The 23,570-nt window shown below is 58.1% G+C and overlaps 1 protein-coding gene across 5 annotated transcripts in view; it reads left to right on the top strand.

The window, feature by feature from the left end:
• The window catches only part of NFIC (nuclear factor I C), a 61,812-nt gene that overhangs the window by 20,422 nt on the left and 17,820 nt on the right, over positions 1-23,570 (top strand). For all 5 annotated transcript variants that reach the window (XM_037018120.2, XM_037018119.2, XM_037018117.2 and 2 more), the window contains exons 3-6: positions 17,926-17,997; positions 20,839-20,913; positions 21,626-21,749; positions 22,385-22,509. In XM_037018120.2, coding sequence (XP_036874015.2) covers positions 17,926-17,997; positions 20,839-20,913; positions 21,626-21,749; positions 22,385-22,509 — 396 coding nt within the window. The remainder of the gene's footprint in view (positions 1-17,925; positions 17,998-20,838; positions 20,914-21,625; positions 21,750-22,384; positions 22,510-23,570) is intronic.

The following is a 23,570-nucleotide window of genomic DNA, read 5'->3' on the forward strand; positions in this document are numbered from 1 at the left end:
CCACCTCCCAGGGCCGGGTAGGGAGGAACTGGTCGGACCTCGTGCGGAGCGTGACAGCAGGGCCTGCTGCACAGGCAGCACTTGAAAACGATCTGTTGCCTGAACAAAGAGAGACATTCTGACACCTGCACAGCATGGATGGACCTTGGAAACACGGTGCTCAGTGAAATAAGCCAGACGTAAGAGGATGGACCCTGTCTGACCCACTCCCGGGAGGAGCCCCATCCACAGAGACAGAGAGTGGGCGGTGGGCTAGGGGCTGGGGGTCAGTGTTTCAGGGGGGACAGAGCTTCCGCTTAGGAGGATGGAAAGTTCTGGAGACGGAGGGTGGGCACGGGTGCAGGACGATGTGAATGTGCTTCGTGCCCCTGACATTTAGAAGGTGACTTTTCTGTTACTGATATTTTGCCACAATTTAAAACATGACTTGTTGGTAAAAATAAAGAGTAACACATTGTGTCGTGCAATGATAAATAAATAACTCATACAAATAGTGTGGGCAGGGGTGATACAGTAACAGTTGCTACTGTGACTGTCATCACTGTTCTCATTCCTGGACTACCACCCTGACTGTGCCCTCTGGCCAGCCGGGCAGCCATGAGCACACTGGTGCCCATCACAGTGCCCCTATTCTGTAAAGTGAGAGCAGGGGGCGTCCAGAGGTGCAGACGAGGTCCCACCTATGAGCGTGTGCTGAGGGCTCCAGACAGGAGCGCTCCCGTGTCGGTCCGCCCTGCCACGGACAGCCCACGCATGCACCTGTGCTGCACGCCTGCCCTGCGAGGTGAGCTCGTCTGCACCGGCAGGACCCGGCCCTCCCAGGAGCTGGCAGGAGTGGGAGGCGTCACGTTGCACCTGTGGTGGCCACCCTGGCGTGGTGGGGCTGCAGTTGCCACCTTGGCCCTGTGCCCAGGGAGCCAGGGGGAGGCTGAGGGCAGCTAGGGACATGTCCGGGCCCCCACTTCCCAGACAGCTGCCAGGCCAGCCCCTCTCCCTCCAGCTGGGTGTGGGCAGGAAGTCACAGATGGTCAGAGTTGGTGAGGGATGGTGGGGGCACTCGGGGACACTGGTTATCTTGCCCAGACTGGGAAACTAAGGCCCAGAGAGGGGCAGGACATTGCCCAGGACTGCCCAGTAAGGTCCCTTCCTCTGGCCCTTTCAGTGCCATCTTCCATTCCAGGCTGACTTGGAGTTGTGTCAGGTGGGGCAAGGGGGTCCCTGGGACCTCAGGGTACATGACTTCCAAGTGGGAAAGGGGTTTCAAGGCTGGGGTCAGGGTGGGGGGGATTTTAGAATACTGGAGCAAAGTGACTTTTAGATCCTCCGGGGGGTGCAAGTTCTAGAATTTTCAGAGCTGGGGTGTTCACCCTCCAGGCAGTTCCAGAATTCTCCTGGGGGGTGGGCTCCAGAAGGGCACGGTCCCCTGGAAAGACAGTGTGAGCCGCACAGACAATGTGACGTTTTCCTGGTGTCCACATTTGAAAGTGTAACCATACTGGGGAAATTAACTTCAACAAGGTATTCTGTTTAACCCTGGACTTCAAAGTATCGTCGTTTTGATACATAATCAATAAGAACGTGTTATCGAGGCCTTTTACATTTTGTTTTTCATCCTAAGTCTTTGAAATTCGGTGTGTGTTTTACCCGCATGACCCGATTCCGGTCGCATTTCGGACACTCATGACCAGTGGCTGCTGAATCAGGTCACTAGCTAGGCTCTATCTAGAGCATCTGAATTCTAGAGAATTCCAAAGCAGATCTCAAATATCCCAATTCTTGGGTGGATTCTAGAACTCCCAGATTGGTTTCTTGAGAACCCAAGTAGTCTTAGGTCTTACCTGGGAGCTTTTGAATACAGGAAGGCAGGGTCTCCCACAGGCACTGCGGATACTGGGGCCCGTCATTATCTGGGGTCCATCCCGGGCACTGAGCGGCGTTGAGCAGCCTCCCTGGTCCCCTCAGATTTGATGCCAGAGCTCCCGCAATTTTGATAACCACGGTCACCTCCAGACATCACCAGTGTCATTGAGACCCACTGCACTAAGGGAAGCCTTAGAATTCTCTGAAGTGAGGTTATTTAACCATCCGAGAAACATTTCTGGACTCCTCCAAGCTGACTCCTTGATCTGGAATTCCTCAGGCATATTCTTGACCATCAAGGAACGGAATCAAGAATTTCCCGGGTTGGGTATCTAAGCGTCCAGAAGCAAGGTCCAGAATTCCTTGTGCCGGGCTTCTGAAAATTTCTCAAGCTGGGTGCTGGAAGTTCTGGGGCTAGGTTCTAGAATTCTCTGAATTAGAGATCAAGGAAGCTCAGGTCAATTGCACATGTATGTCCCCAGAGCCCAGGTGACCAAGCAGACTACCTGAGAGAAGATCTGCAGGCTGGGGAAGGAAGCAGATTTTCATTGGCTTGAAGCTCCTTCCAGACTGGCTGAGGTAGAGGCCGCCCTCTGGGGGGCAGCCAGTTGGATGGGGACCCCAGGGTGGGAGAGGCGTCTGGGAACAGCTTGTGGGACTATGTGACTGTGAGACCCTAAAGCCAGAAATAAGAATCCAGACTTTGTTTAATCCCCAGTAAGTGTCTGTTGCTTATTGGATGTGGCCACATGGAGCCGTGGGTGTGTTTCCAGAGGCCATTGTGGGACCAGAGGACACCAAAGCCACTTCTAGACCACGGTCAGCAAGGTGCTTAGTAGGTCCTCGTCCCAAGGCAGTGGCTGTGATGGGCGACTGTGACACCTGGCCAGAGGCAACATCGTCTGTGGCTGTGTTTGGTGCTGGGGTGCATTTAGGGGAACTGCAGCAGTCTTGATGCTGTTACCAAGTTAAACCTTCAGTAGATGTTATGCACCATTAGCACCATTTCATTTCATCCTAATCCCATGGAAGAAGGGATTATCATGAACTGCATTTAACAAATGGCAAAACTGAGGCCTAGAGATGTGAAGCTACTGACCTGAGGTCGCACAGCCAAGAGGCGGAGTGGGAACTTGAACTGCGGTCTGGTACATGGAGAGCCATGACGGCGCTCTGCGAAAGGGCTGCTTGGGGCGTGTCCGAGACCTCCCCAGAATGTCCCAGGATCCCCCCTTTGGGCCTGGAAGGCTTGGTGCTGTTGGGTGGGCACCAGGTTCAGCTAAATCAAGGGGCACCTTCTTGACTACAGCCTGGCTGGGGGTTGGGCCAGCCTCAAACCTCCACCTGAGGGACCCAGGGAGCAGGTGTTGCCCAGGCCAGGTCTGTCTGTCTGTCTCTGGGTCTGTCTCTCTCTCCTGCCCTTACTTCGTAGCTGCCCACCCCTAGCCTCTCCCAGCGTTTGCCAGTCTCCTCCCGGCCTCCTACACAAGCCAGCCTGTAGGCTGCCCGGAGGTGGCAGCAGCCACTGAATGGGCCCCTTGTTCCCAACCACACCCGCCCCTTGGGGTAACCCTGGGACAAGCCCTGGCAGCCTGCTGCCTTAAAGGGCCAGCACCCCAGAGAAGGGCAAAGAGAGAGGCTGCCTCACTCCCAAGCCCCACCCCTCCCAAAGACGGCAGAACCGAGGCGCAGGGGGCGCAGGGGGCAGCACACACCCAGAACCCTCCACCCTGTATGGTCAGACGGGTGAACTGACCCTGGGGAGGCCTGCCTGGGGGAGGAGACAGGGCATGCGTGGTAGGGCTTGGGTTTGACCTTGGGCAAATCCTTTCACCTCTCTCTGCCTCAGTTTCCCTGTCTGTAGCTGGTGCTCCTCGTGCCCTCTCTGGGGGATTGCTGGGAAGACGGAGTATCACCCGGGGCCAGGATTTGGTACGCAGATGGTGTCCGCCCCGCCCAGTGTGCCCTTCGAGCACACCTGCTGCGCCAGCAGCTTGTGCGTCCTTGGCATTCGCCTGCCGCGTCGATAGGCGCCTTGTTGATCCTCCTCCATGCCTCAGTTTCTCAGCTGCAGAACCAGGCAGTGGCGGGGATCAAGCCAGTTCACAGAGTTAAAGGGGTTTTAGAGGAGGGCCCAGTGAGGAACTGAAGGCTGCATTTCTTGAGCACCAGCCGCAGAGAAAGGTCCTATTTCCTATTTGCGCCCCGGGCTTACAGAGGGGCTGAGAGGTTCAGGCCCTGCACAGCCCAGAGTTCACCCCAGCTGCACTGCCTCTGCCTTTTGCTCAGGGCTGTGCTGCATCAGGCTGCTCGCTGGCCCCCTCTGGGCCTCAGTTTCACCTTCAGAGCAGTGGGAGCAGCCTCCGTCCACTTGCAGACTTAGAAGCCTGCCATTTCTCCCATCTGAGAGCCAGGGCACATCTCCCAGGCCAGAGCCAACCCAGAGGCCCTCAAAGCAGGCATAGCCCTGGGTGGCCCACGCTGGGCAGCCCAGCCCGGGGACCAGCCCCACAGACGGCCCGCCGCAGGTTGCTGCCGGATGGAGGAGCCTGTCCCCTGCTTCCTTATGTAACCGGGTTATGCAAGGGCAGCTGGCCTGCTTACATAAGGGGAGGCCGGGCCGGCTCCCAGCGGGGGTGGGGAGGCTCTTAAAGGGGCCCCCCAGGGCCTTGAGCTGACCCACAGAGGGGAGCCCCATGAGCTCAGGGTGGCTCTGCACCAGTCAATGCCGTTCCTGTTATTGTTGACGTTGTTTCTCGCCACCCCATTCTCTCCCAGTGACGGTGCCGAGCGGGGCACCAAGCCCTGGCTTGGGTCACCTGCTTCTGACGCTCATTCCCGTCTCCCCATGCCTCGGTTTCCCCATCTGGGCACTGGGGGATGTATAGGAAGGAAGGCAGTGGGGCACATTGGGGTTCCTGCCCCTGTCACCTGCTCACCCACTGGCCTCAGGCCAGTGGTGTCCCTCTCTGGGCCTCAGTTTCCCCATATTAAGGTCAGCCTGCCTGTGAGCATTTCTCCGGTTAAGACCCAAAAAGGGTGCAGGGCAGACATACTCAGCGCTCAGCCACAGAGCTACTTTGTAGCCAGTAAATATTTTATTAAGTGCCAACAGCGGGCACAGCGAACAAGACAGGCACAAAACCAGCCCTCTCACACGCCGGTGGAGGTGACACACGAAGAAACAACCTACACGTCCAGGGTGAGAGCTGTCGGGAAGAACAAAGGTGACAGAATAGCAGTGCGCTGCTTTGGAGAGGTCTGAGGACTTGACATTTGAGCTGAGACCCAAAGGGTGAGGCGGAGCCGGGTGTAGGAAGACTGAGCGAAGGGCACAGCCTGTGCAAAGGCCCTGGGGCAGGGCAGGGCTAGTGTGTAGGAGGAAGCACCAGGAGGCCCTTGCAGCTGCAGCAGAGGGAGGCAGGGTGAGCAGGGAGGGGATGGGCAGATGTGCAGGGCCAGTCCTCTGGGGGACTTAGGCTTTGACAGGGGACGTGGGAGCCCTGGAGGGCTGTGGGCCGAGGAGGGGAATCCAACACAGGTGCTCATGGGCGCCCTCTGGCCACTGCAAGGGGGACAGACCATGGGGGGTGGGGATAGCAGTTGCCCTGAGAGGTGATGGGGCCACCCCGCCAGAGGCAGATTCCAGGTGGATCTGGTGGCGCCGTGAGGCCGGGCTGAGTGGGACAGTTTGGCCCTGGATCGTATGGCCCCTCCTCAGGCTGGCGCTGGCCCTCCCACCCCAGCCACCTGCCTGGGCACATGCAGGGGAGAAGGGCGAGGCGGGGGCAAGGTACCCCAGACATGCCTGGGAACGTGCCCGTCATGGTCCGTGGGCGGGCTGGCTGGGCACCTGCCGGGGGTCCAGCCCCAGGCTGAGTGGTCGTCCTGAACAGCAGCCTTCTGGCCGCTCTGTATTCTCATTCTCACCATGGAGCTCGGGCCCCCACCTGCCCAGCCCCGCACCTCCACTTCCTCATCCATGAGATGGGGCTGAGAGTCTGCACCTGACCAGCGGGTCTGGTGGGCATGGAGCGCACAGTAGGCCCCAGTCTGGAGACTCAGGAGGGAGGGAGGTGGCCCGTCCTGCCCGCCAGCCGGGGAGGCATGCACATGGAAACCCACAATATTCACTGAGGTGGGCCACCCAGCAGCTAACTGACACCCCGTCTCTGAAAAATGGGAACACCGCTGCAGACCCCTGTGGCACCCAGCCAGATGCCAGCACAGGACGGTGTCTGAGTGGACGCCATGCTGTCCCCACTCCATCCATGTGACAACAACCAGTCGGGGGGCAAAGGGAGGCTGTGGCAGTCCCGCCATGTGGCTCCGATGCCCCAGGAACAGGTGGGCTGACCCCAATCTGCTCACTGGGCCTCGGTTTCCAAATCCATGAAATGGGCACACTTCCGGGGTCAGGAGGAATCACTGGACATGCAGGGAGCAGGGTGCAGGGGCTTATCAGGCCAGCCTGAGGTTCTGGGGTGCTGGGGAGACCTAATGGGAGGCCACAGCTGCCTCCCAGTTTTCCTTGAGTGTCGGCAGAGGACAGAGTACATTCCTGGTGGCTCCCTGGTTAGTGGGGACCCTTCTGGCCAAGGCAGGGGGATGAGTCGCAGCCAAACCCCTCTTCCCTGGGAGCTGCGGCCCCCATCTGGCCCTGGGGGAAGCAGGCTTGGCCTCATCCGCTCTGTAGAAGGGGCAGAGCTGGCCAGTCCACCCGGCCTCAGACCTGCTGCACACCCACTGTGCACCTGCCCAGTGTCTGCCAGACCCCAATGCACTCATCAAAGCAGCAGGCAGCTGGGCCAGGCCACTCTGCATGGGGTCAAAGCCCGGCCTTGGGCCCTAACCTCCTCCAGGCCTTATCTGCCCCTCCAAAAAAATGCATGTAGCTCCAGGCATATAAATACTCAATAAATGGAAGTCGTGGTTATTACTATTTTCATATGCTATTCTCTTTTCCCACAAACCCCTTCTGTGCCCGGCAAACTCCTACTCCTACATCGAGGCCCAACTCCAATGTCCCCTCATCTAGGAAGCCCTCCTGGGCCCCCAGGCCAGGTTCCTGTTACTTCCTTGGGCCTCTCCTGCCATAGTCCCTCCATCTGATACCCAGGACCTGAAGCCGTGGGGGGCAGGGGATTCTCAAAAGGGGATTTCTGCTGATCCTCAGAAAGGGAATCGAGATGGGCAATGCTCGGGTAACATTCCACATCCTGCCCTTGGCCTGTTGCCAGCTATCCCTTGCATCACCACTGTTTGACTTCTACATCAGCCTAAACCTGGTGTCCTCGGAATATCCAGTTTTCCCAATGTTCCTCAGATTTGTTTGTCCAACACGCATTTATTTTGCACCTGTTGTATGCCAGGCCCTATCAGGAGAATCCCAGTTATTTGTGCAAAAGCATGTGTTGGGTGTCTACTGTGTGGCAGGCTTTGCTGGGGGGGGTCCCTCTCACCTGTCTGCAAGCATCTATTAGTCCCAGCTATGTGCAAGCATTTATTGAACACCAGGGACATGCCCGGCTCCAGGAAGAGACCACAGGAAGGCCAGAGGGAGGGGAAAAGGCGCCCCTAGCCCTGCCTCCAAGCTCAGGACTTCTAATTTCCAGTTCCTCCTGCATTTGAGGCCACGGGTTGGAAATGTCAGTCCTGGAACCAGAGTAACTGGGCTTCAACCCCATTGTCCACTGACTGGCCAGGAGACTGGGGGGCAAGGCCCTTCTTGTCTCAGACCTCAGTTTACCCCCTGTAAAATGGAGCACCCAGCAGTCTGAGGTATCTGCACGTTAGATCTTTCTGAAGAAAAGGAAACTGAGGCATCAAGGGGCCGCCACGTCCTGTGCCCCCCCCACACCCGTTCCCTCCATGCCAAGTGCCCAGACTGGGATGGGATCCATTCTGCCGATCCCATGCCAGGGGTCAGGAAGGCCAGTGCACTTTCCCAGGAGGCCCAGAGGGGGGCAAGGGTGGCCTGAGGCCACACAGCTTGGGGCAGGACCCTACCTTGTTGCCCACCTCCCTCGGCCAGGCCGCCGGCCTCTGCCTCCCGACTCCCCAGGGTCTGCTGAGTTGGTGATGCGGCCCAAAAACACCAGAAGGAAGGGGGAGCTGGAAGGGGCCTTGCTCCCCCAGGCCACCCCACCCTGCGCCCATCCTTGGCAGGGGATGTTCTCTGGCGCTTCCGCCACCTCCATCCACCATGTGGCCACAAATGGCTTCCGGGGCTTGCCCATGCCCCACACATGTGTGCACACCCCGTGGGCACATGTGGCTCCAGAGCCCCCGGCCGCCGCTGTGCCGGGCCTGCCAGGGAGGCGGGAACAGCCTTGGCCTAGCTGTTGGAGAAGCCAAGAATTTGCTCCAAATGTAAACAGCGAGTTATTTTAAGTTGGCCCCCCCCCACCCCGGGTGGCGTTGACACATTTGACATTGGAGGGGACCAGGAGGGGGTGGGGGGCGAGGGTGCGCGTGTGGGTATTTTTAACCTTGTTTTTCACGTCCTCGGTGCCCCCGGGAGGTCGGCGTGCACCGCGAGGCGGGCATGGGGGGCGCAGGCTGCGCACCCCGTGCACACAGGCCCCCCACTCACCCCACCCCGGAGGGGAGGGCCCGGCGCACCAGGCCCGTGCCAGCCCGCGGCTCCTGTACGCACGAAATGGCCGCCGAGGCTCGGCGAAGCATCTGGAAGCCGGGCCTGGGAGAGGGGAGGAAATGGCCGCCGCAGAGGTGATGTCATGGGGCGGCGTGGCCACCAGGCACGGCCCTGGGTGGGGCGAGCCCCGGCCTGCAGGCCCATGAGGCCCACGAGGGCCTCCCCGTCGGGCCGGACGCCCCCAAGCACAGGGCCATGGTCCCAGGGGTCGAGCGCGAGGTCTCCGGGTGGATGGCCCAGGCCTGGCGCAGGGAGGCCAGTGCCACGGTGGCCGGCCGCCAGCCACCTCTCTGGCCAGAGGTGTTCGAGTGCCCACGGGGCCCAGAGCCAGGCCACGGGGCGGGCGGGGCAAGGGCCCGGCTGGGTGGGAAGGAAAAGAAACTTCTTTGAAAGTGATTCCGAAGCAGGTTGGCTGGGGCCCAGGCGGCCGGCGGCAGGGGAGAGGGAGATGGAAAGCGTGGTCCAGACTCGAGGAACACAGCCGGCCAGGAAGGACAGGGCTGGGGAGGCCGCGCCCTTCTGCCTCTCACGTCCCACACTTGTTCAGATTCCCCTGGGGAACAACGAGCGCCGTGAACGTCCAGCATCTGGCCTCCTTTCCTTCGATGTGTCCAAACAGCTCCTGGAAAAGGCCTGGGGTTGGCGGCAGCCAGGAGAGCGGTTAGATGCTCTTATACTAAGTAAGTCGTGGAAGCTCAGAGAGGGAAAGTAATTTAGCTGAGGTCACACAGCACTGGGGAGGCTGACAGCCAGTTGTTGCCATTGCAGGCTTTGGGGGCCCGTGGGTTTGAGCCTACAGTGGGCAAGAGGTGGCTAGTGTGTCCAGGAAGAGTCAGGACTTGTACTGGAATTCCTTGAAGCCCAGGGCAATTTCTGTTCTAGTCCTCCGGCCACAGTACCAGAGAAGTCCAAGTCCAGTCTAGCCTGAAGCCTTCATGCTGTGGCTCAACCCCTGGGCCCCCTTGGGGTGGCCAGAAGGAAACCTGTGTCCATGAACCTCACGAAGCAGGACTTTCTATCTGTTTTGTTCATTGCTGTGTCCCCAGAGCCTACGACAGGGCCTGGTATACAGCAGGTGCCCAGCACATGTCTTGAACTTCCCCACCATCAAGTCCAGATCCTGTGCAGGGGGCTGTGGACACATAAAGCACATTTGAGCAGAGACCTGAATAAGGTGAGGGAGGAAGCCACACAGGAATTTGCAGGACAGACATTCCAGGCAGAGAGCACAGCCCGTGCAAAGGCCCTGGGGCAGCACTGGGCCTGGTGTGTTGGGGAAGAGCCAGGAGGCCCACCCACGTGGCTGGAGCAGAGAAGGCGGCAGAGAGGGAGGGAGGAGAGGAGGTCAGGAGGGGATAGGTCTGGTCATGCAGGCTCCGATGGGCCATGGGGAGAACTTTGGACTTTCATATATTTATACCAGACTTTGCCCAGGGTGATGGGGTCTAGGACAAAAGTTTGGACAAGGGGCCACGGGTGGGCGTTCTGGAGATGTTAGAACTGGGCTGGAAGAGATGGTGGTGTTTGCCTGAGAGGGAGAGGCAGGCACAGGGAAGACGCATGGCATGGCCTTCCAGGACTGAGGAAGTTTAAACTTAGCCGGCTGATGTTTAAAAATGGCCGGTGACACCCGGGAGCTGGGAACTCCAGGGCCTGGCTTTGGTTATTTCTCAAGCTGGCTGGTGTTAGGAGGCGGACGTGGCAGCCCGGCGGAGCCAGCTACATTTGGAAGCCCAGTAAAGTTGGACAATAAACCCGGCTTGCTCGCCTCGCGGCTGCTGCTGGTCCAGCAGACGGGCCGCTAGGCCCGAGCAACAGCTCCAGGCTCTCCCGGACCCCGCCAGGTTTAGATAAGTGTAATTATGGCTTCAGCAAGCCCTGTCCTTTCTACATCCCAAAGATGAATTAAACGTGACCCGGCTGTCCATGCCCAGGCCGTGACGCTGGGCCAGGCTGTTAGGTCCCCTGGGACTCAAGCCACGCCTACTCAGTGGTGTCCCAGCCCCCAGGAGTCCAGAATTCACTCAGCAGCCAGGGACTGTGTGTGCTTGTGTGTTTTACTGTGGTCAGATATATGTAACATGAAACACCATCGTTACCATGTCTAAGTCACAGCTTGGGACACGAGGCACATTCGTTTGTCATGCAGCCACCAGCCCCCATCCATGTCCAGAACTTTCCATCCTCCCAAACTGAAGCTCTGTCCCCATGAAACACTCATTCTCCAGCCCCTTCCCCAGCCTCCGGCCCCACCAGACACTTTGTCTCTGTGGACGGGGCTCCTCTGGGGACCTCCTGGGAGTGGGGGCAGACAGGACCTGCCCTTCTGTGTCCGGCTTATGTCCCTGGGCACCGTGACCTTGAGGTCCATCCACACTGTAGCAGGTGTCAGGGCGTCCTTCCTTGTTAAGGCTGACTATTCCAGGTGTGCATGGACCGCGCTGTGTGCATCCGTGCATCCGTGCATCTGCGCGTGGATCCTGGGTTGCTTCACCTGTTGGCTACTGCGGCTAAGGCTGCAGTGAGCGCGGGTGTGCGAATATCTGCCTCCCTGTTTTCAGTTCTTCTGGGTATGTACATAGGAGTAGAGTTGTTGGAGCATATGGCGATTTTATGTTTAACTTCCTGAAGACATGCCAACTTTCTTCCACAACAGCTGCACCATTTCACATTCCCACCAATGGTGGGTGAGGGTTCCGATTTCTCTAAGAGCCCGTGGCCAGAAACGGGCATAAAATAGAACACAGATTGAGTCACATCACTCCTTATCTCACTTGCGAATAAAGGCCCGAGCTTCTCACTGCGGCCCACGTGGCCCTGAGTGGCCCAGCTTCTCTCCCCTTTGCTCAGTGTTTGAGCCACATGGTCTGTTTCTCAAACATCCATGTTTTACCTGCCTCAGGGCCTTTGCACTTGCCGTACCAGCTGCCCCAGCTCTCCCCATGGCTGACTCCTTCCCTCTCCTCAGTCCTCAGGGCTAAGGTCACCTCCTCAGGGAGCTTCTGCCTCCTTTCTCTGTCAAAAGTTGCCCCAAAGCCACCCTCTGTCCCAGCCCCCTGGTTTTATTGCCTCGGTGAAACTTAAAACCATGTGAAATCATCTCAGCTTCTTTCGTTGGCTCGTTTCCCGTCTGCCTCTCCCCTCCTTGGCTCTCTGCCATTTCCCCAGTGCCTGGCAAGTAGTAGGTGATCAATAAACCTCTGTGAGATGAACGGCAGGCACTGCACTGGCCCCCCAGCTATGAACAATGGAAGTTTTTTTGCCACCAGGATGAAGGGAATTGTTGGGTACAAAGAAAGTGCATGCTGTCCAGGTGGAAGTGGCAGGACCGGAGTCCACAGCGCTGCCTGTCATGGGCTGGGACAGACCAAATTTGGGCTCCTGGCCATGGACGACGGGAAGGAACAGTTTGTACGCTTAGTCAGTGGGATCCAGTTTACATTTCTGTCATGGCTGTGATCACGTGTGTGTTTGAGCAAAACTATACTGAGGGTGGTGACGTTTCAGCCGCATACAAACACCCTGCAGACCTGGGAAGTTGAGGGGACTGGTCCCAGGCCAAACCAAGGAGGCACTTGAAATACAACGTCCATTGAGGGCCAGAGTCTCACTTATACTAGCATGAGAATGGTTAGCTATGCTTCATGCACGGTGCTAAAAGGCACCTCTTGTGTATCTCTAGAAGGAGATCTTTGAGGAAGGTCCAGGGATGAGGGGAGAGTGTGAGTCACGTAGATACTGAGGGAATGTGTTCCAAGCAGGCGGAACAGCCCATGCAAAGGTCCTGGGGCAGGACTGTGCCTGGCATGTTGGAAGAACAGCAAGGAGGCCCGTGTGACTGGAGCAGCGAGTGAGGGAGAGAGAGGGAGGAGGGCAGGGCAGGGAGGGGACAGGACACGTTGTGCAGGGCCCTGGGGGCTGTGGGGAGGACTTGAGCTTTGACCCTGAGAGGTGCAAGCCCTGGAGGGCTGTGGGCAGAAGAAAGACAAAGTTCACTTAACTTCTGAGTTTGGAAAAATGCTGTCCCCAGAACAGTGTTTATCCCCGTATCTGTCGTTGGCCTTCCCGCTTCCAGAGCTCCTGTGCTTTGAACCTCACACCCATACAGCAGGGCAGCAGCTGAGAATGGTCACTTTACAGATGGGGAAACTGAGGCTCAGAGGGGCGAGAGACATGACCCGTCCAATGTGGGGTTGTGCCAGGGATGGGACTCAAGCCCAGGTTTCAGGGCACGGCTCCAGCTTCCATGAGATGCCCCCAGATCAGAAGAGTTCGGGACCTGCTGCCTTTCCTTCCAGACCCCAGTGCATTTTAAAGGCTCTGAAGAGTCTCTCGCTGCCCTGGGAAATCCACAGGCATGCCCCCTTTTTCTCTGCGGAGCCCCATGTTGGGTAAAGGCTCGCCGCAGGAGGGCCCCGGCTGGGCTGCTGAGAGCCCGGACGTTGGTTCCCCGGCTCCCACGGTCTGTGGAAGCAGATCGCGTCCACGTTTTCCTCCTGTGGACGAGGACACATTTTGAACAGCACCACATGCCAAACTGAACCCCCGGTCTGAGGTGAGCTGCAGAAATCAACGTATTCAGGGGGCAGGGGGTGAGAGGGGTACCAGGGAAGGCAGGTGAGGTCAGGGGGAAACTCACAAACAAGCAAACGTTCTAGAGCCGACTGTTGATGATATTATATACAATTCGAAAAGATGTCCATTTATATGATTGTAAGAGAGAAGCGGATGAATTTGAGTTGACCCTTTTGCTTTCCTTGCTGTGTGGCCATGGGTAACTTACTCCCCCTCTCTGGGTAATCTGGGGGTTGTCAGCCTCAGGCAAGGATTTCTGCAGAAGTGATAGATGGGTCTGTGTCGAAGGCACCGCCTGACTCCTGGCGTTTCTGCATGGAAGCAGCTGCCATCGTCATCATCATCGCCATTATTTATTATTGACCCCTATCTTTCACCCCACACCTCAGCGCCCACTGGTGGGAGAACTCTGACATCTCCCTGGTCTGTGTAACAGGGCCTGGGGGCTCTGCCTGTCGGCACAGGTGGAGCAGAGAGGTGCAAAGAGCTTACTCTGAGCCCGGCTGTCCCCAGTGCCACAGCTGATGGCAGAAGATACCTCTGGCAGGGGCAGAGGAGTGGAGGATCCCAAGGGGAGCAGCCTTACCTGACTGGCCAGAGCACAGGGTCCAAACACCAGCCATCACCCCAAGCTGCTGAAAAGAAAGGGGTGCTGCAGTTGGCGGCATCTGAGGCCCCCTCCAAGGGCCTCCTGGGCCTCACCTTGTTAAAGCACCAGACCCACAGGACCCTCTCAGGGTTTCTGGTCGTTGACTCCAGGCCCATCACCGCCAGCTGGTTCTGTGTGGGTCTGAGTATTTACTGCCTGTCTTTATGCCTCAGCTCCCCCATCTGGGAAATGGGGATGATAATCACACGTCCCTCCTTGGGAGAGTTTCACAGATTAAATGAGTCAGTGGAGGTGAAATGTACTGTCCAACGCAGCCAAAGGAATGACTCACTAAGTGTTAACTGTCACAGCGTACCGTTTCACACTGAGAGTCCTTCTCAACTGTCCAGGAGCTCCGGTCGCAGCCCCTCACCCACCAGGGGCTGCCTCCCGCATCTCCAGGTTGTATGGCCTCCCTGGCACTTGGCACAGCCTGAAATTACCATCTCAGTTTATTTCCGTACGTGTTCCTTGCCTGTTGCCCCACCCAGGAGGGCAGTAATTTTTGTCCGTCTTGGTCAGTCTGCGTCCTGTAGGCATTTGGCACCCAGGAGGCACTCAGCCATCAATCTGCTGAGCGATCAAAGGAAAGAAAGAAACGGTTGTGCAGTTCAGCTCCAATTTATGGATGAGGCGATGGCAGCTCAGAGATGTCAAAGAACCTGCCCAAGGACACACAGCCAGAGGTTGGCCCATTTCCAGTAAAGGGCCAGGCGGTAAAGGGCCTGGCAGGTCTCATGCTGTTTCTATTAAATATGCCTTTTTTTTTTTTACACCACTTTAAACGTGTGTAGGAAGGACCCTTTCCTCCTTTTTTTTCATTATTGCCTCCCTCTAAAGAGCCTTCTTAGACTTTTTCCCCTTAATCACTCCACCCCAGGAAACGTTAATCTCATACATATATTATATATTTATTTATGTGCTATATCTGTAATATCTGTTCTATACATAAAAAGAGCAAAATCCCTCAGCCACTCTATCCCCCTGAAGAACCAGTTTTCGCCACCACTGAGGCTAGATGGTTCTAGATGGGTCTCTCCTGCTCGGCCCTGCCGACACTGGGGCCAGCTCATTCTCTGTGGGGCCGTCCTGAGCGCCGTGGGGAGGGATGGGCAGCCTCCCAGGCCCACACTCGTTGGACGCCAGGAGGATGCCCCAGTCACAACGACCACAGATGTCCCCAGACATCCCAGAACCTTTGTTGCTCGGCAGACACCTTCTTTGAATTGACATCTACCTTGGGAAATAGACTGTCTGAGCTGGGCCTCAGTTTACCCACCTCGTCGATTGGGCTAACTGACGGAGATGGTGCCTTGAGGCGCTTAACACAGTAAAAACTCCTCCGCAGACGAAGGCTGCCCCCTTGGGGACAGCCTTAGGCATTATCCATGCTGGGTACCTCTCTTCAGACCGCAGGAAAGGTGCATTTTAGGGCTAGACTTCTAAGGGGATGGGAGGAAGAAGAATGGTCTGCCATTTCTTGTTTTTCCTCATTTTTCATGGGAACATCCTGAGCAGCTCAGCGCGGCAGAACTTCCCGTGATGGCGGCAATATTCGGCGCCATCCAGCCTGGTCGCCACTGACCCCACGTGGCTATGGAGTATTGAAAGGTGACTGGTACAACCGAAGTCCTGAAAATCTAATTTCAATTTAGCTAGTTTAAATTGAAAGTCACATGTGGCTAGTGGCTGCCTTGCTGGACGGATCTAGGAGCTGAGGAGTTTTCAGGAGCCAAGTGACAGGCCAGCGGTCAGCAGGTGGAGGAGAAAATTTCGAGGTTTCGGCAATGGTTAAAAATAAGAAGGAATAATAATAAGGGAGGACTTCCTGACACCTGCTACAACATGGACGGACCTCAAGGGCACTGTGCTCAGTGACATATGCCAGACACAAAGGGCAGATCCCGTCTGATGCCGCTCCCAGGAGGTCCCTGGAGGAGCCCCATCTGCAGAGACAGAGAGTGGGTGGTGGGGCCGGGGGCTGGGGGAGGGGGTGGGGAGTGAGTGTTTCATGGAGGCAGAGCTTCCATTTGGGAAGATGGAATGTTCTGGAGATGGAGGGCGGGGGTGGCTACACAACAGTGTGTGTGTGCTTAATGACACCAATCTGTATGCTTAGGAACAGAAAAAATGGTAAATTTTACAGCAGAGGAAATCTGAGGCTCAGAGAGGTGATGTGGCTGGTCTGAGGTCCCAGTGTGAATGAGCAATGGGGCAAGAACTCCAAACCAGAGCCAGCCACGGGCAGGGCCCTGCGTCTGGATGGACACAAACAACAACCCCCAAGACGGAGACACCAGGAGTAATAGTAGAACAAAGTCCCCCTGCCGTTGGTGGAGCGCCAACCACCGTCTCAGGCGCTTGATCGCGTGTGTGGTCACCTGTTCCCTCATGAGCAGCCTCCGAGGCAGTGCCCATTTCACAGAGGAGAGTGACACAGAGCCGCGTGCCAAAGGCCCACAGCCCCGTCTGCCCAATTCCGACTCCCCCCTACAGGGACTCACCCAGGTGTCAGCCAGGCACCGCGGCCTGCTGAATCCGTGTGGGCACCGATTCCGGAAGAGGGTCCTGTGCCCAAGGCCCAGAGCCCAGCGGCCGGCTGCCCAGGCTGGGCCCTTCCCAGTGGAGCGGCCGCTCGTGCCCAGCCTCGCGGCCATCCAAACAGGACTGGCCGGCTCCAAGGGGCCGCTGGCCGCCCGGCTCGCAAACAGCCGCAGGGCGCGGGGCCGAGCCGGGCACCCTCCTCTCGGCCTCTGCCCAGCGCTGCCCAGCCCAGTTGGCCACGGCCAGGGCCACAAAGGCAAGCCAAGGGGGGGATCCGCCACCCACTCTTGCTGTGGATTGGGAGACTGAGGCATGGGGCATTTTCAGTGCTGGCAGCCAGGCGGTGCTCGGCACACGGCATGTGCAGTACCACAGTCACGGGGCCAGGCAGCCGGAGAGGATGGACTAGCATTGCCAGGTTTGTGGTGATCTTAAGGATTTAAGGCAACATATATAGTGAGAACACTACCACTACCCCGTTTCCAGTCATCTCAGGGATTTAACAATAACAACAAACAATAATAGTAATGTGATGAGCAGTGTATGTACTGAGCTCCATATGCCTTAAGTACTTCATAAGTATTACCTCCATGCCACCTCCTGGCGTCCCAGTCAGGTCTGGGCTCTGCTCACGCAATTTGAAAGAGAAAACGAGGCTCAGAATAGTTAAGCCACTTACCTGAGGTCACACAGCAGTCACACCAGGCTTTGGAATGTGGCAGGTGGGAGAGGCCTGATTCCCTTTCTTTGGCATTTGATGGTGATTCCACCACCTTGGCCTTTGACCTGAGCGACAGATGGGTAGAGCTTGGCGCTCCATCTGGCTGGGCTCGGCCATGTGCCCCTTCCCTGGTCCTGGGTGGACAGTGTGGGGGCTGCAGCGGGGGCTGCGGCTAGCCCTCCATCCAGGCTGCCAAAGCCAATAACGCTGAGCTCAGCGTCTGTCTGCTTCGCCAGCCTGCCAAGGAGCTTGATTATTTTTAGATAAGATGGAGAGGCGGGCACCAGGGTGGGAGGGAGCACCCAAGCCGGGTGGACGGGTGGGGGTGTTCCAGCTGCAAACAGATGCCTTCGGCCCCCTCTCCAGACACCCTTAGTGTCAACCCAAGACCAAAGTCTGGTCTCCCAGGACCTCAAGGGCAGAGGCTGCAGGGAGACCGTCCAAGCGTCCAAGAACTCATTTCTCTGGCCTCGGTTTCCCCATCTGTAAAATGGGATCATGCTAACTCCTCCCTCACGGGGTAAGGCAGGATTAAGTGAGATACCCTCTCGTGTCAGGAAGGAGGTGTCCTTTTCACAGATGATGACATGGAGGCTCAGGGAGACGAGGATTCTAACCTACAACTGAGCCAGCCCCTGCACTCAGGTTCCTGCCCCGTGCTTGAGGCCGCATTCCAGCACCCGAATACACTGGCCACCCGTGGGACCTGCGCTGGCGTCTGCAAGTGCCCTGCCAGATGCCCCTGACTCTCCAGGGCAGCAGCCGAGGCAGGGGCCAAGCAGAGACCGCGGGGCCTCGGCACATCGGGGAGCCACCTATCCGCGGCACCGGCCCAGGCTGGTGTTGATGTCCCCTCTCCACCTGGGGTGGGGGTCGGGGTGTTCCTGCAACATCACCAAACCCTCCTTCTCTCTGCAGACGCGGAGCAGAGCGGCAGTCCCCGGGCGGGGATGGGCTCCGACCAGGAGGACAGCAAACCCATCACGCTGGGTGAGTCTGGGAATTTGTGAGGGGGGGCCCGTCGCTGCCTGTGACACAGGGATGACTTGCTTAGCGTCTGCAGTGTGCTCTGTGTTGAGCACCTCACAGATACCGACAGGTTCGTGCCTCAATGGCTGTGCTTCTGCCTGGACAGCAAACTGCTCTCCCTTCAAGGTCCCCCAGGTCTCAGCTCATAGACCGTCCCCTCTCAGTGCCCCCAAGAGCCTCAGCCGCTCTCAGTCGCCACCGTCTGTTTTATTCCTTCCTAGGAAGTTAGCCATTGTGTATGTCTTTGCTTAGTGGCTTGGTGACTGCGTCTGTGTTTGTTCTCTCTCCTAATAGAAAGTGGCCACCTGCTTGGGGGCAGAGGTCCTTGTGTCGCTGTCGTGTCCTCAGTGCCTAGTAGAGAGCCTGGCGCCCTAGAGGTGCTCAATACATATTCGTAGAAAGAAAGGTGGGAGGCAGGAATGTGCAGCAAGGAAAAAAAACCAGAGATGCGATGCCTCAGGGATGCAGAAGAAGCAGGGCTGGCAAGGGAGCAGGAAGAGGCAGGGGCCGAGGGGGCAGCCCCACTGGAAGGCCGGCTCAGGCATCTGCCCACGGGTTCCAAGGCGTTTGCAGGCCCCACGCTAACCGTCCCTGGCCTGTCTCTGGCCTCAGGTTCTCCTTGGCCTCCTGTGATCCCCAGGCGCCTGCCTCCAAGCCAGATGTTCAAGGCAGGCGGGGTGGTGGCGCTCGGCCTGGTCCCGTGGGGTGCTCCAGCGTCTGGTGGAGGAAATCACTTCCTCCCCGCCCTCCAGGGAGTCCCCTGGAGATGGAGAGGCCGGTGCTGCACAAACAGGAAACCCCAGTGGGGGAGGGCGGAGGGGCGTGCTGACACCAGCTGGCTAGCTGGGTTGGCAGGAAACAGCCATGGCCACTTCCCCTGGACACTGGGGGGCCACCGCCCTGTCCCCCCTCCGGCAGCTGTGGCCCTGAACCTCCGCGCATGGGCCCAGCTTAGAGTAATTGCTCAATAAAGGGTGTGCACAAAGCTTGGGTCTCGGACAGCTGAGAAACTGGGCTGTGGTGAGTTCCCTGTGGCCTGTGCTGCCCCCTGGGGATCTGGGGAGGAACTGCTCCCCTTTGTCCCCCACCCCTGGCTCCCCACAAAGCCCAGAGCCACCCATCTCCACTCTGACTGCCCTCCCCGCCCCTTCTGCTCCAGCCCTGTTGGCTTCCAACTTGTCAAGCACATTTCAACCCCGGGGCCTTTGCACAGACTGTTCCCACTGCCCAGAATATGGAGGCCCTCAGGGAGGTGGTGAAACATCACACTTAGTTCATGCTGATCACAGCAGTCAGCGTGCACTTGGAGGGTACTGTGTGCCAAACGCTGTTCCTGGCACTTCCCAAATTTTAATGCCCAGAATTGTCTTACCCACCCCTACCCTGAGGTCTGGGTGCGATGTCACCTTTGCAGTGAAGCCTTCTCTGAGCTCTTTGGGCAAAATAGGTCCCCTGCCCAGCAGCTTCCCCTGACCCTAGCTGCCTTACTAGCCCTGACTCACAAACACCACGTTTGACTTCATGACCTTTAAAAAAACTTCTTAAATTGTGGTAAAATACACATAACCTAATTTGTCTGTGGCTTCACCTGTTGTGGACGTCCCACACAAATGGGGTCACATGCCATGCGGCTTCGTGTGTCTGGAGTGTCTCTGAGCACCGCGTGTTCAGGGGCCATCCACGTGTAGCCCGTGTCAGGGATCTCCTTTTCATGGCTGCATGACGCTCCCGTGTGACCGGATGTTTGGGCTGTTTCCACTTGGGGCTGTCATCCATCATGTTGCTGTGGGCACGGGTGTACATCTTTTGACTTCTTGATCTTGTGTGGTGCCTGCTGCCCACACTGGACTGAGGCTCAAGGGGACAAGCAACTCTGCCTGCCCCCTGCTGTGTCCCCAGTGACCAGCTCAGCCCCAGACACTGGAGGTGCTCCCTCGATGCTTTTTGAGTTGAGGGGGCCTACCCGTGAGGTCTCCAGTGGGCAGAACAGGCCTGCTCCCAGCCCTGCAAAGTTGGCCGGGGCCCCTGCCTTCTCGTTGGCAAGCCTTGGTTTCCAAAGCCATAAAATGGGCCCAACCACCCCCAGTCAAGGGAGGAGGGTCCCTCTTCCTTTGACATGAGGCAGGGTGGTTCTGGGGACACTGCGGATTTGAACTGCTGCCCTGCCAGCTGCCCCTCCATTCAGCCTGGGGGTGAGCCCCCGCTGTTTGACAGGCTCTGGTGTAGTCACCACAGGGCTTGGGCAGACAGAGGCCCCTGCCCTCAAGGAGCTTCCAGTCTGGAGGGAGAGGGATAAGGAGCCCCGGCCCAGCCCGGGGGTAACCGATACAGAGAAGGCAAGCCAGCCCCTCCTGGGAGTCTGATTCAAACCCCAACTGCACCCAGATGTCAGGGTGTGCAGCTCCGTTGTTTGGAGATTAGGGAGCATGGGGGCTTGCTGTTAGAGAGGGGAAGGGACTTGTCTGAGATCACATGACGAGTGGGGGGGGGGCCTGTCCGAGATCTGAACCTGGGTCGGGCCTCCGCTTGCATCCTGCTACGGCGTGGGGGCCCAGGATGAAGGCAAGGCTGGGCCACCATGGGACCCTCCCCCTGCAAAAGGGGGTGACTGGCTGAGGCGGGAGAAGAAAGGGTTGAGGAGGGACTCGGAAAAGAGCATCTGCTCCTGCCATGGAAGGGCAGAGGGGCTGCAGGGGGTGGACAGGGCAACCACCCAGGCTGGGTCCAGCCCCAGAGCCTGGGCAGCCCAGGGAGTCCAGGAAGCAGACAGACCCGCTGACCCCAGTTCTCTCCCTGTTCCAGACACGACCGACTTCCAGGAGAGCTTTGTCACCTCCGGTGTGTTCAGCGTCACTGAGCTCATCCAAGTGTCCCGGAGTGAGTGTCCCCGGCCAGCCCCGCGCTGGGACCCAGAGAGGGGAGGGACTCACACGGGGGAGGAGCGTCAGAGAGGGAAAGGGTCTTGGAAGAGGAAGGAGCCCATGCTCTGCCCCACTCCCCCCGCCTCATCCTCTGCAGCCATGCGGTCACCACCACCCTAGGCTCTTATCCAGGCCTTTCCCAGAGCCTGAGGGCAGAGTGACCTAGTTTCCTCCCCAGGAAACAGACCCCACATGCGGCATGAGGGTGCCGAGAAATCTCCGACCCAGCATCCCTCCGTCCTGGGGCATCCCCAGCCCCCGGGAGGAGAGCCCAGAGAGCTCCTGTCCCTTCACTGTCCGCGTGGACCTGCTGGGGACCCACCCCACTCCCCCAGACACCCCCGTCGGAATCCCACCCAGGGAGTTCCAGACACTGCCCGCCTTAACCACACCATTGCCCTCCCTGTCCAGATCAACAGGCACCAGCCTCCAGGAGTGCTGTGAAGCTTGGCCTCCAGCTCAGTTGTGCCTCTGCCTCTCATAACCTTGGCCTCTCTGGATGACCTCAGTCTGATCCATAGAATAAGGCCAGTTTCAGCCAAATTAGGAACTAGGCCAGTTTGGGAAGGGGGCTCCCTTCCCACTGCTGGCTCCCAGATGGCTTCCCATCCTTCTAACTGCAGCCCCAGATCTTGGTCCCTCCCTCACTCTGCTCTGTCGCCCTACAGCACCTGTGGTGACTGGAACAGGACCCAACTTTTCCCTGGGGGAGCTGCAGGGGCACCTGGCATATGATCTGAATCCAGCCAGCACTGGCATGCGAAGAACACTACCCAGCACTTCCTCCAGCGGGTATGTGTCTGGGGCCCCACCTCTGGGCATTTCACAGCCCTTACCCACCTCCATCTGATCCCAGCTGCTTCATTCCTCTCCTGGGAATGACTTTCCATGTTGCACTTGGTAAACTCCTACTCATCCTTCAAAACCCAGCCCCACGTATCTCTCTCCCTAGTCCCCACACTCCACTCAGGGCTCCCGCAGCCTCGGGTAATATGGACCCAGCCCCTGAGATGCCACGGGGATGCAGATACCGGTTCCCGCTGAGATGGGCTGTGTGACCTGAGCTTGCACATCGTGTTTGCCTCGGTTTCCGCATCTGTAAAGTGGGGCCATAATCCTAGCGGGTTGTTCTGTCGATTACATTAGGCCAAGTGATTGCCCAGGCCTCCAGGGTTTTAGTCTGCACCCTGCTGGCTCTCTGTGTGACCTCGGCTGAGCCCCACCCTTTCGAGCCCGGGGGTCCCACCCCAGCAGCGGGCAAGTTCTCACAGGTGTTACTGAGAGCCCGCGGGAAGTCCGCGGCTCTTGTGCCGTCTCGCGATAGCGCACTTCTCGCCCGACCCACAAGAGGCCGGAAGTTAGCAACGCCTCCCGACAGCGCCGCGTCTTTCTGGTAACCCGCCCTCGCTCTCCTTCCCTCCCTTTAGGAGCAAGCGGCACAAATCGGGCTCAATGGAGGAAGACGTGGACACAAGCCCCGGCGGCGACTACTACACCTCGCCCAGCTCGCCCACGAGTAGCAGCCGCAACTGGACGGAGGACATGGAAGGAGGTGGGGCTGGCGGCGAGGGTGGAGCCGGCCTTCCGGTGGTGGTTCCCGCAGAGGGGACTCCGTGTTCCGGCAGGCACTGCGCGGGCACCGGAGAGAGGGAAGCCGTCCTGGAGCCGCGGGGCCTCCTGGGAATTGTAGTCGCGTGAGCAGCGCTCTTTTGGGATGTCCGGGTTCACGTTCCTGGAGCTATTTGGTTCCGCTTAGAGTAGGGAGGGCGGAGGACACGTTTTGCCCTGCGCCCGCCCCCTCTGGTGTTTGATCCACAGAATTGACTTAGTAGCGATTCTCATAAACGAGGAGTTTCTTCCTGGGGCCTGCCGTAGACCCTGAGCGTCCCCGCTGGTGGGTCCTGAGATGTGGGGTCCCGTCTCTCTGGGGTCTTCCCTGGAGTCCTTTTGACGAGTTCCCCTCTCCCTGGGGTCTTTCTCTGTGGGGTTCCAGTTCCGTAGGACCCCGTGTCTTTTCCTCTAGCGTCCTTTTAGGATAGATTTTGTTCTGTTTCACCTCTGTCTTCATAGGGTCCAGAGAATGGGGTACTCATGGGGTTCCTAGCATACAGGGTCAGCAGTCCCACAGGGAGGGTCTCGTTTCTAGTGACCGCCAGCCCCTGGGGATACTGTTTACTTCCCATCTCCCCAAGGGCTTTCCCCAGAGATTTCCCTTCCTTGGGGTTCCCCTCTCCACCACGGTCTTATCTGAAGAGCCGCTTCGGCCTTCAGGTTCTGCTGTCCTGCAGCCAGCATCTGTGAGACGGAGGCAGTGGTATGCAGCGTGGCGTGCCCGCTTACCTTACACTGGCGAGGGCGTCAGGTTCCCAGCGGGGTCTGTGTGCCCCCAGCAGCCCTCTCTCAAGACCCTTATCCCTTATCAATAGTTCACCCGACAGCGTAGTTAATATGAATGCGGGCTCAAGGCCACAGCTTCTGGTGACCCTGCCTGTCTCAATTGCAGTTTCCTCCTCTGTAAAAAGGGGGTGTTAATCCTGCAGTACCCATCTCATAGGCTTGTGGTGGGGATTGAGTGAATACATTTGACAGCCCTAAAACAGGCCTGGCGTATAA

Source organism: Manis javanica, chromosome 13, assembly GCF_040802235.1.
Source record: "Manis javanica isolate MJ-LG chromosome 13, MJ_LKY, whole genome shotgun sequence".
Classification (NCBI taxonomy): Eukaryota; Metazoa; Chordata; class Mammalia; order Pholidota; family Manidae; genus Manis; species Manis javanica.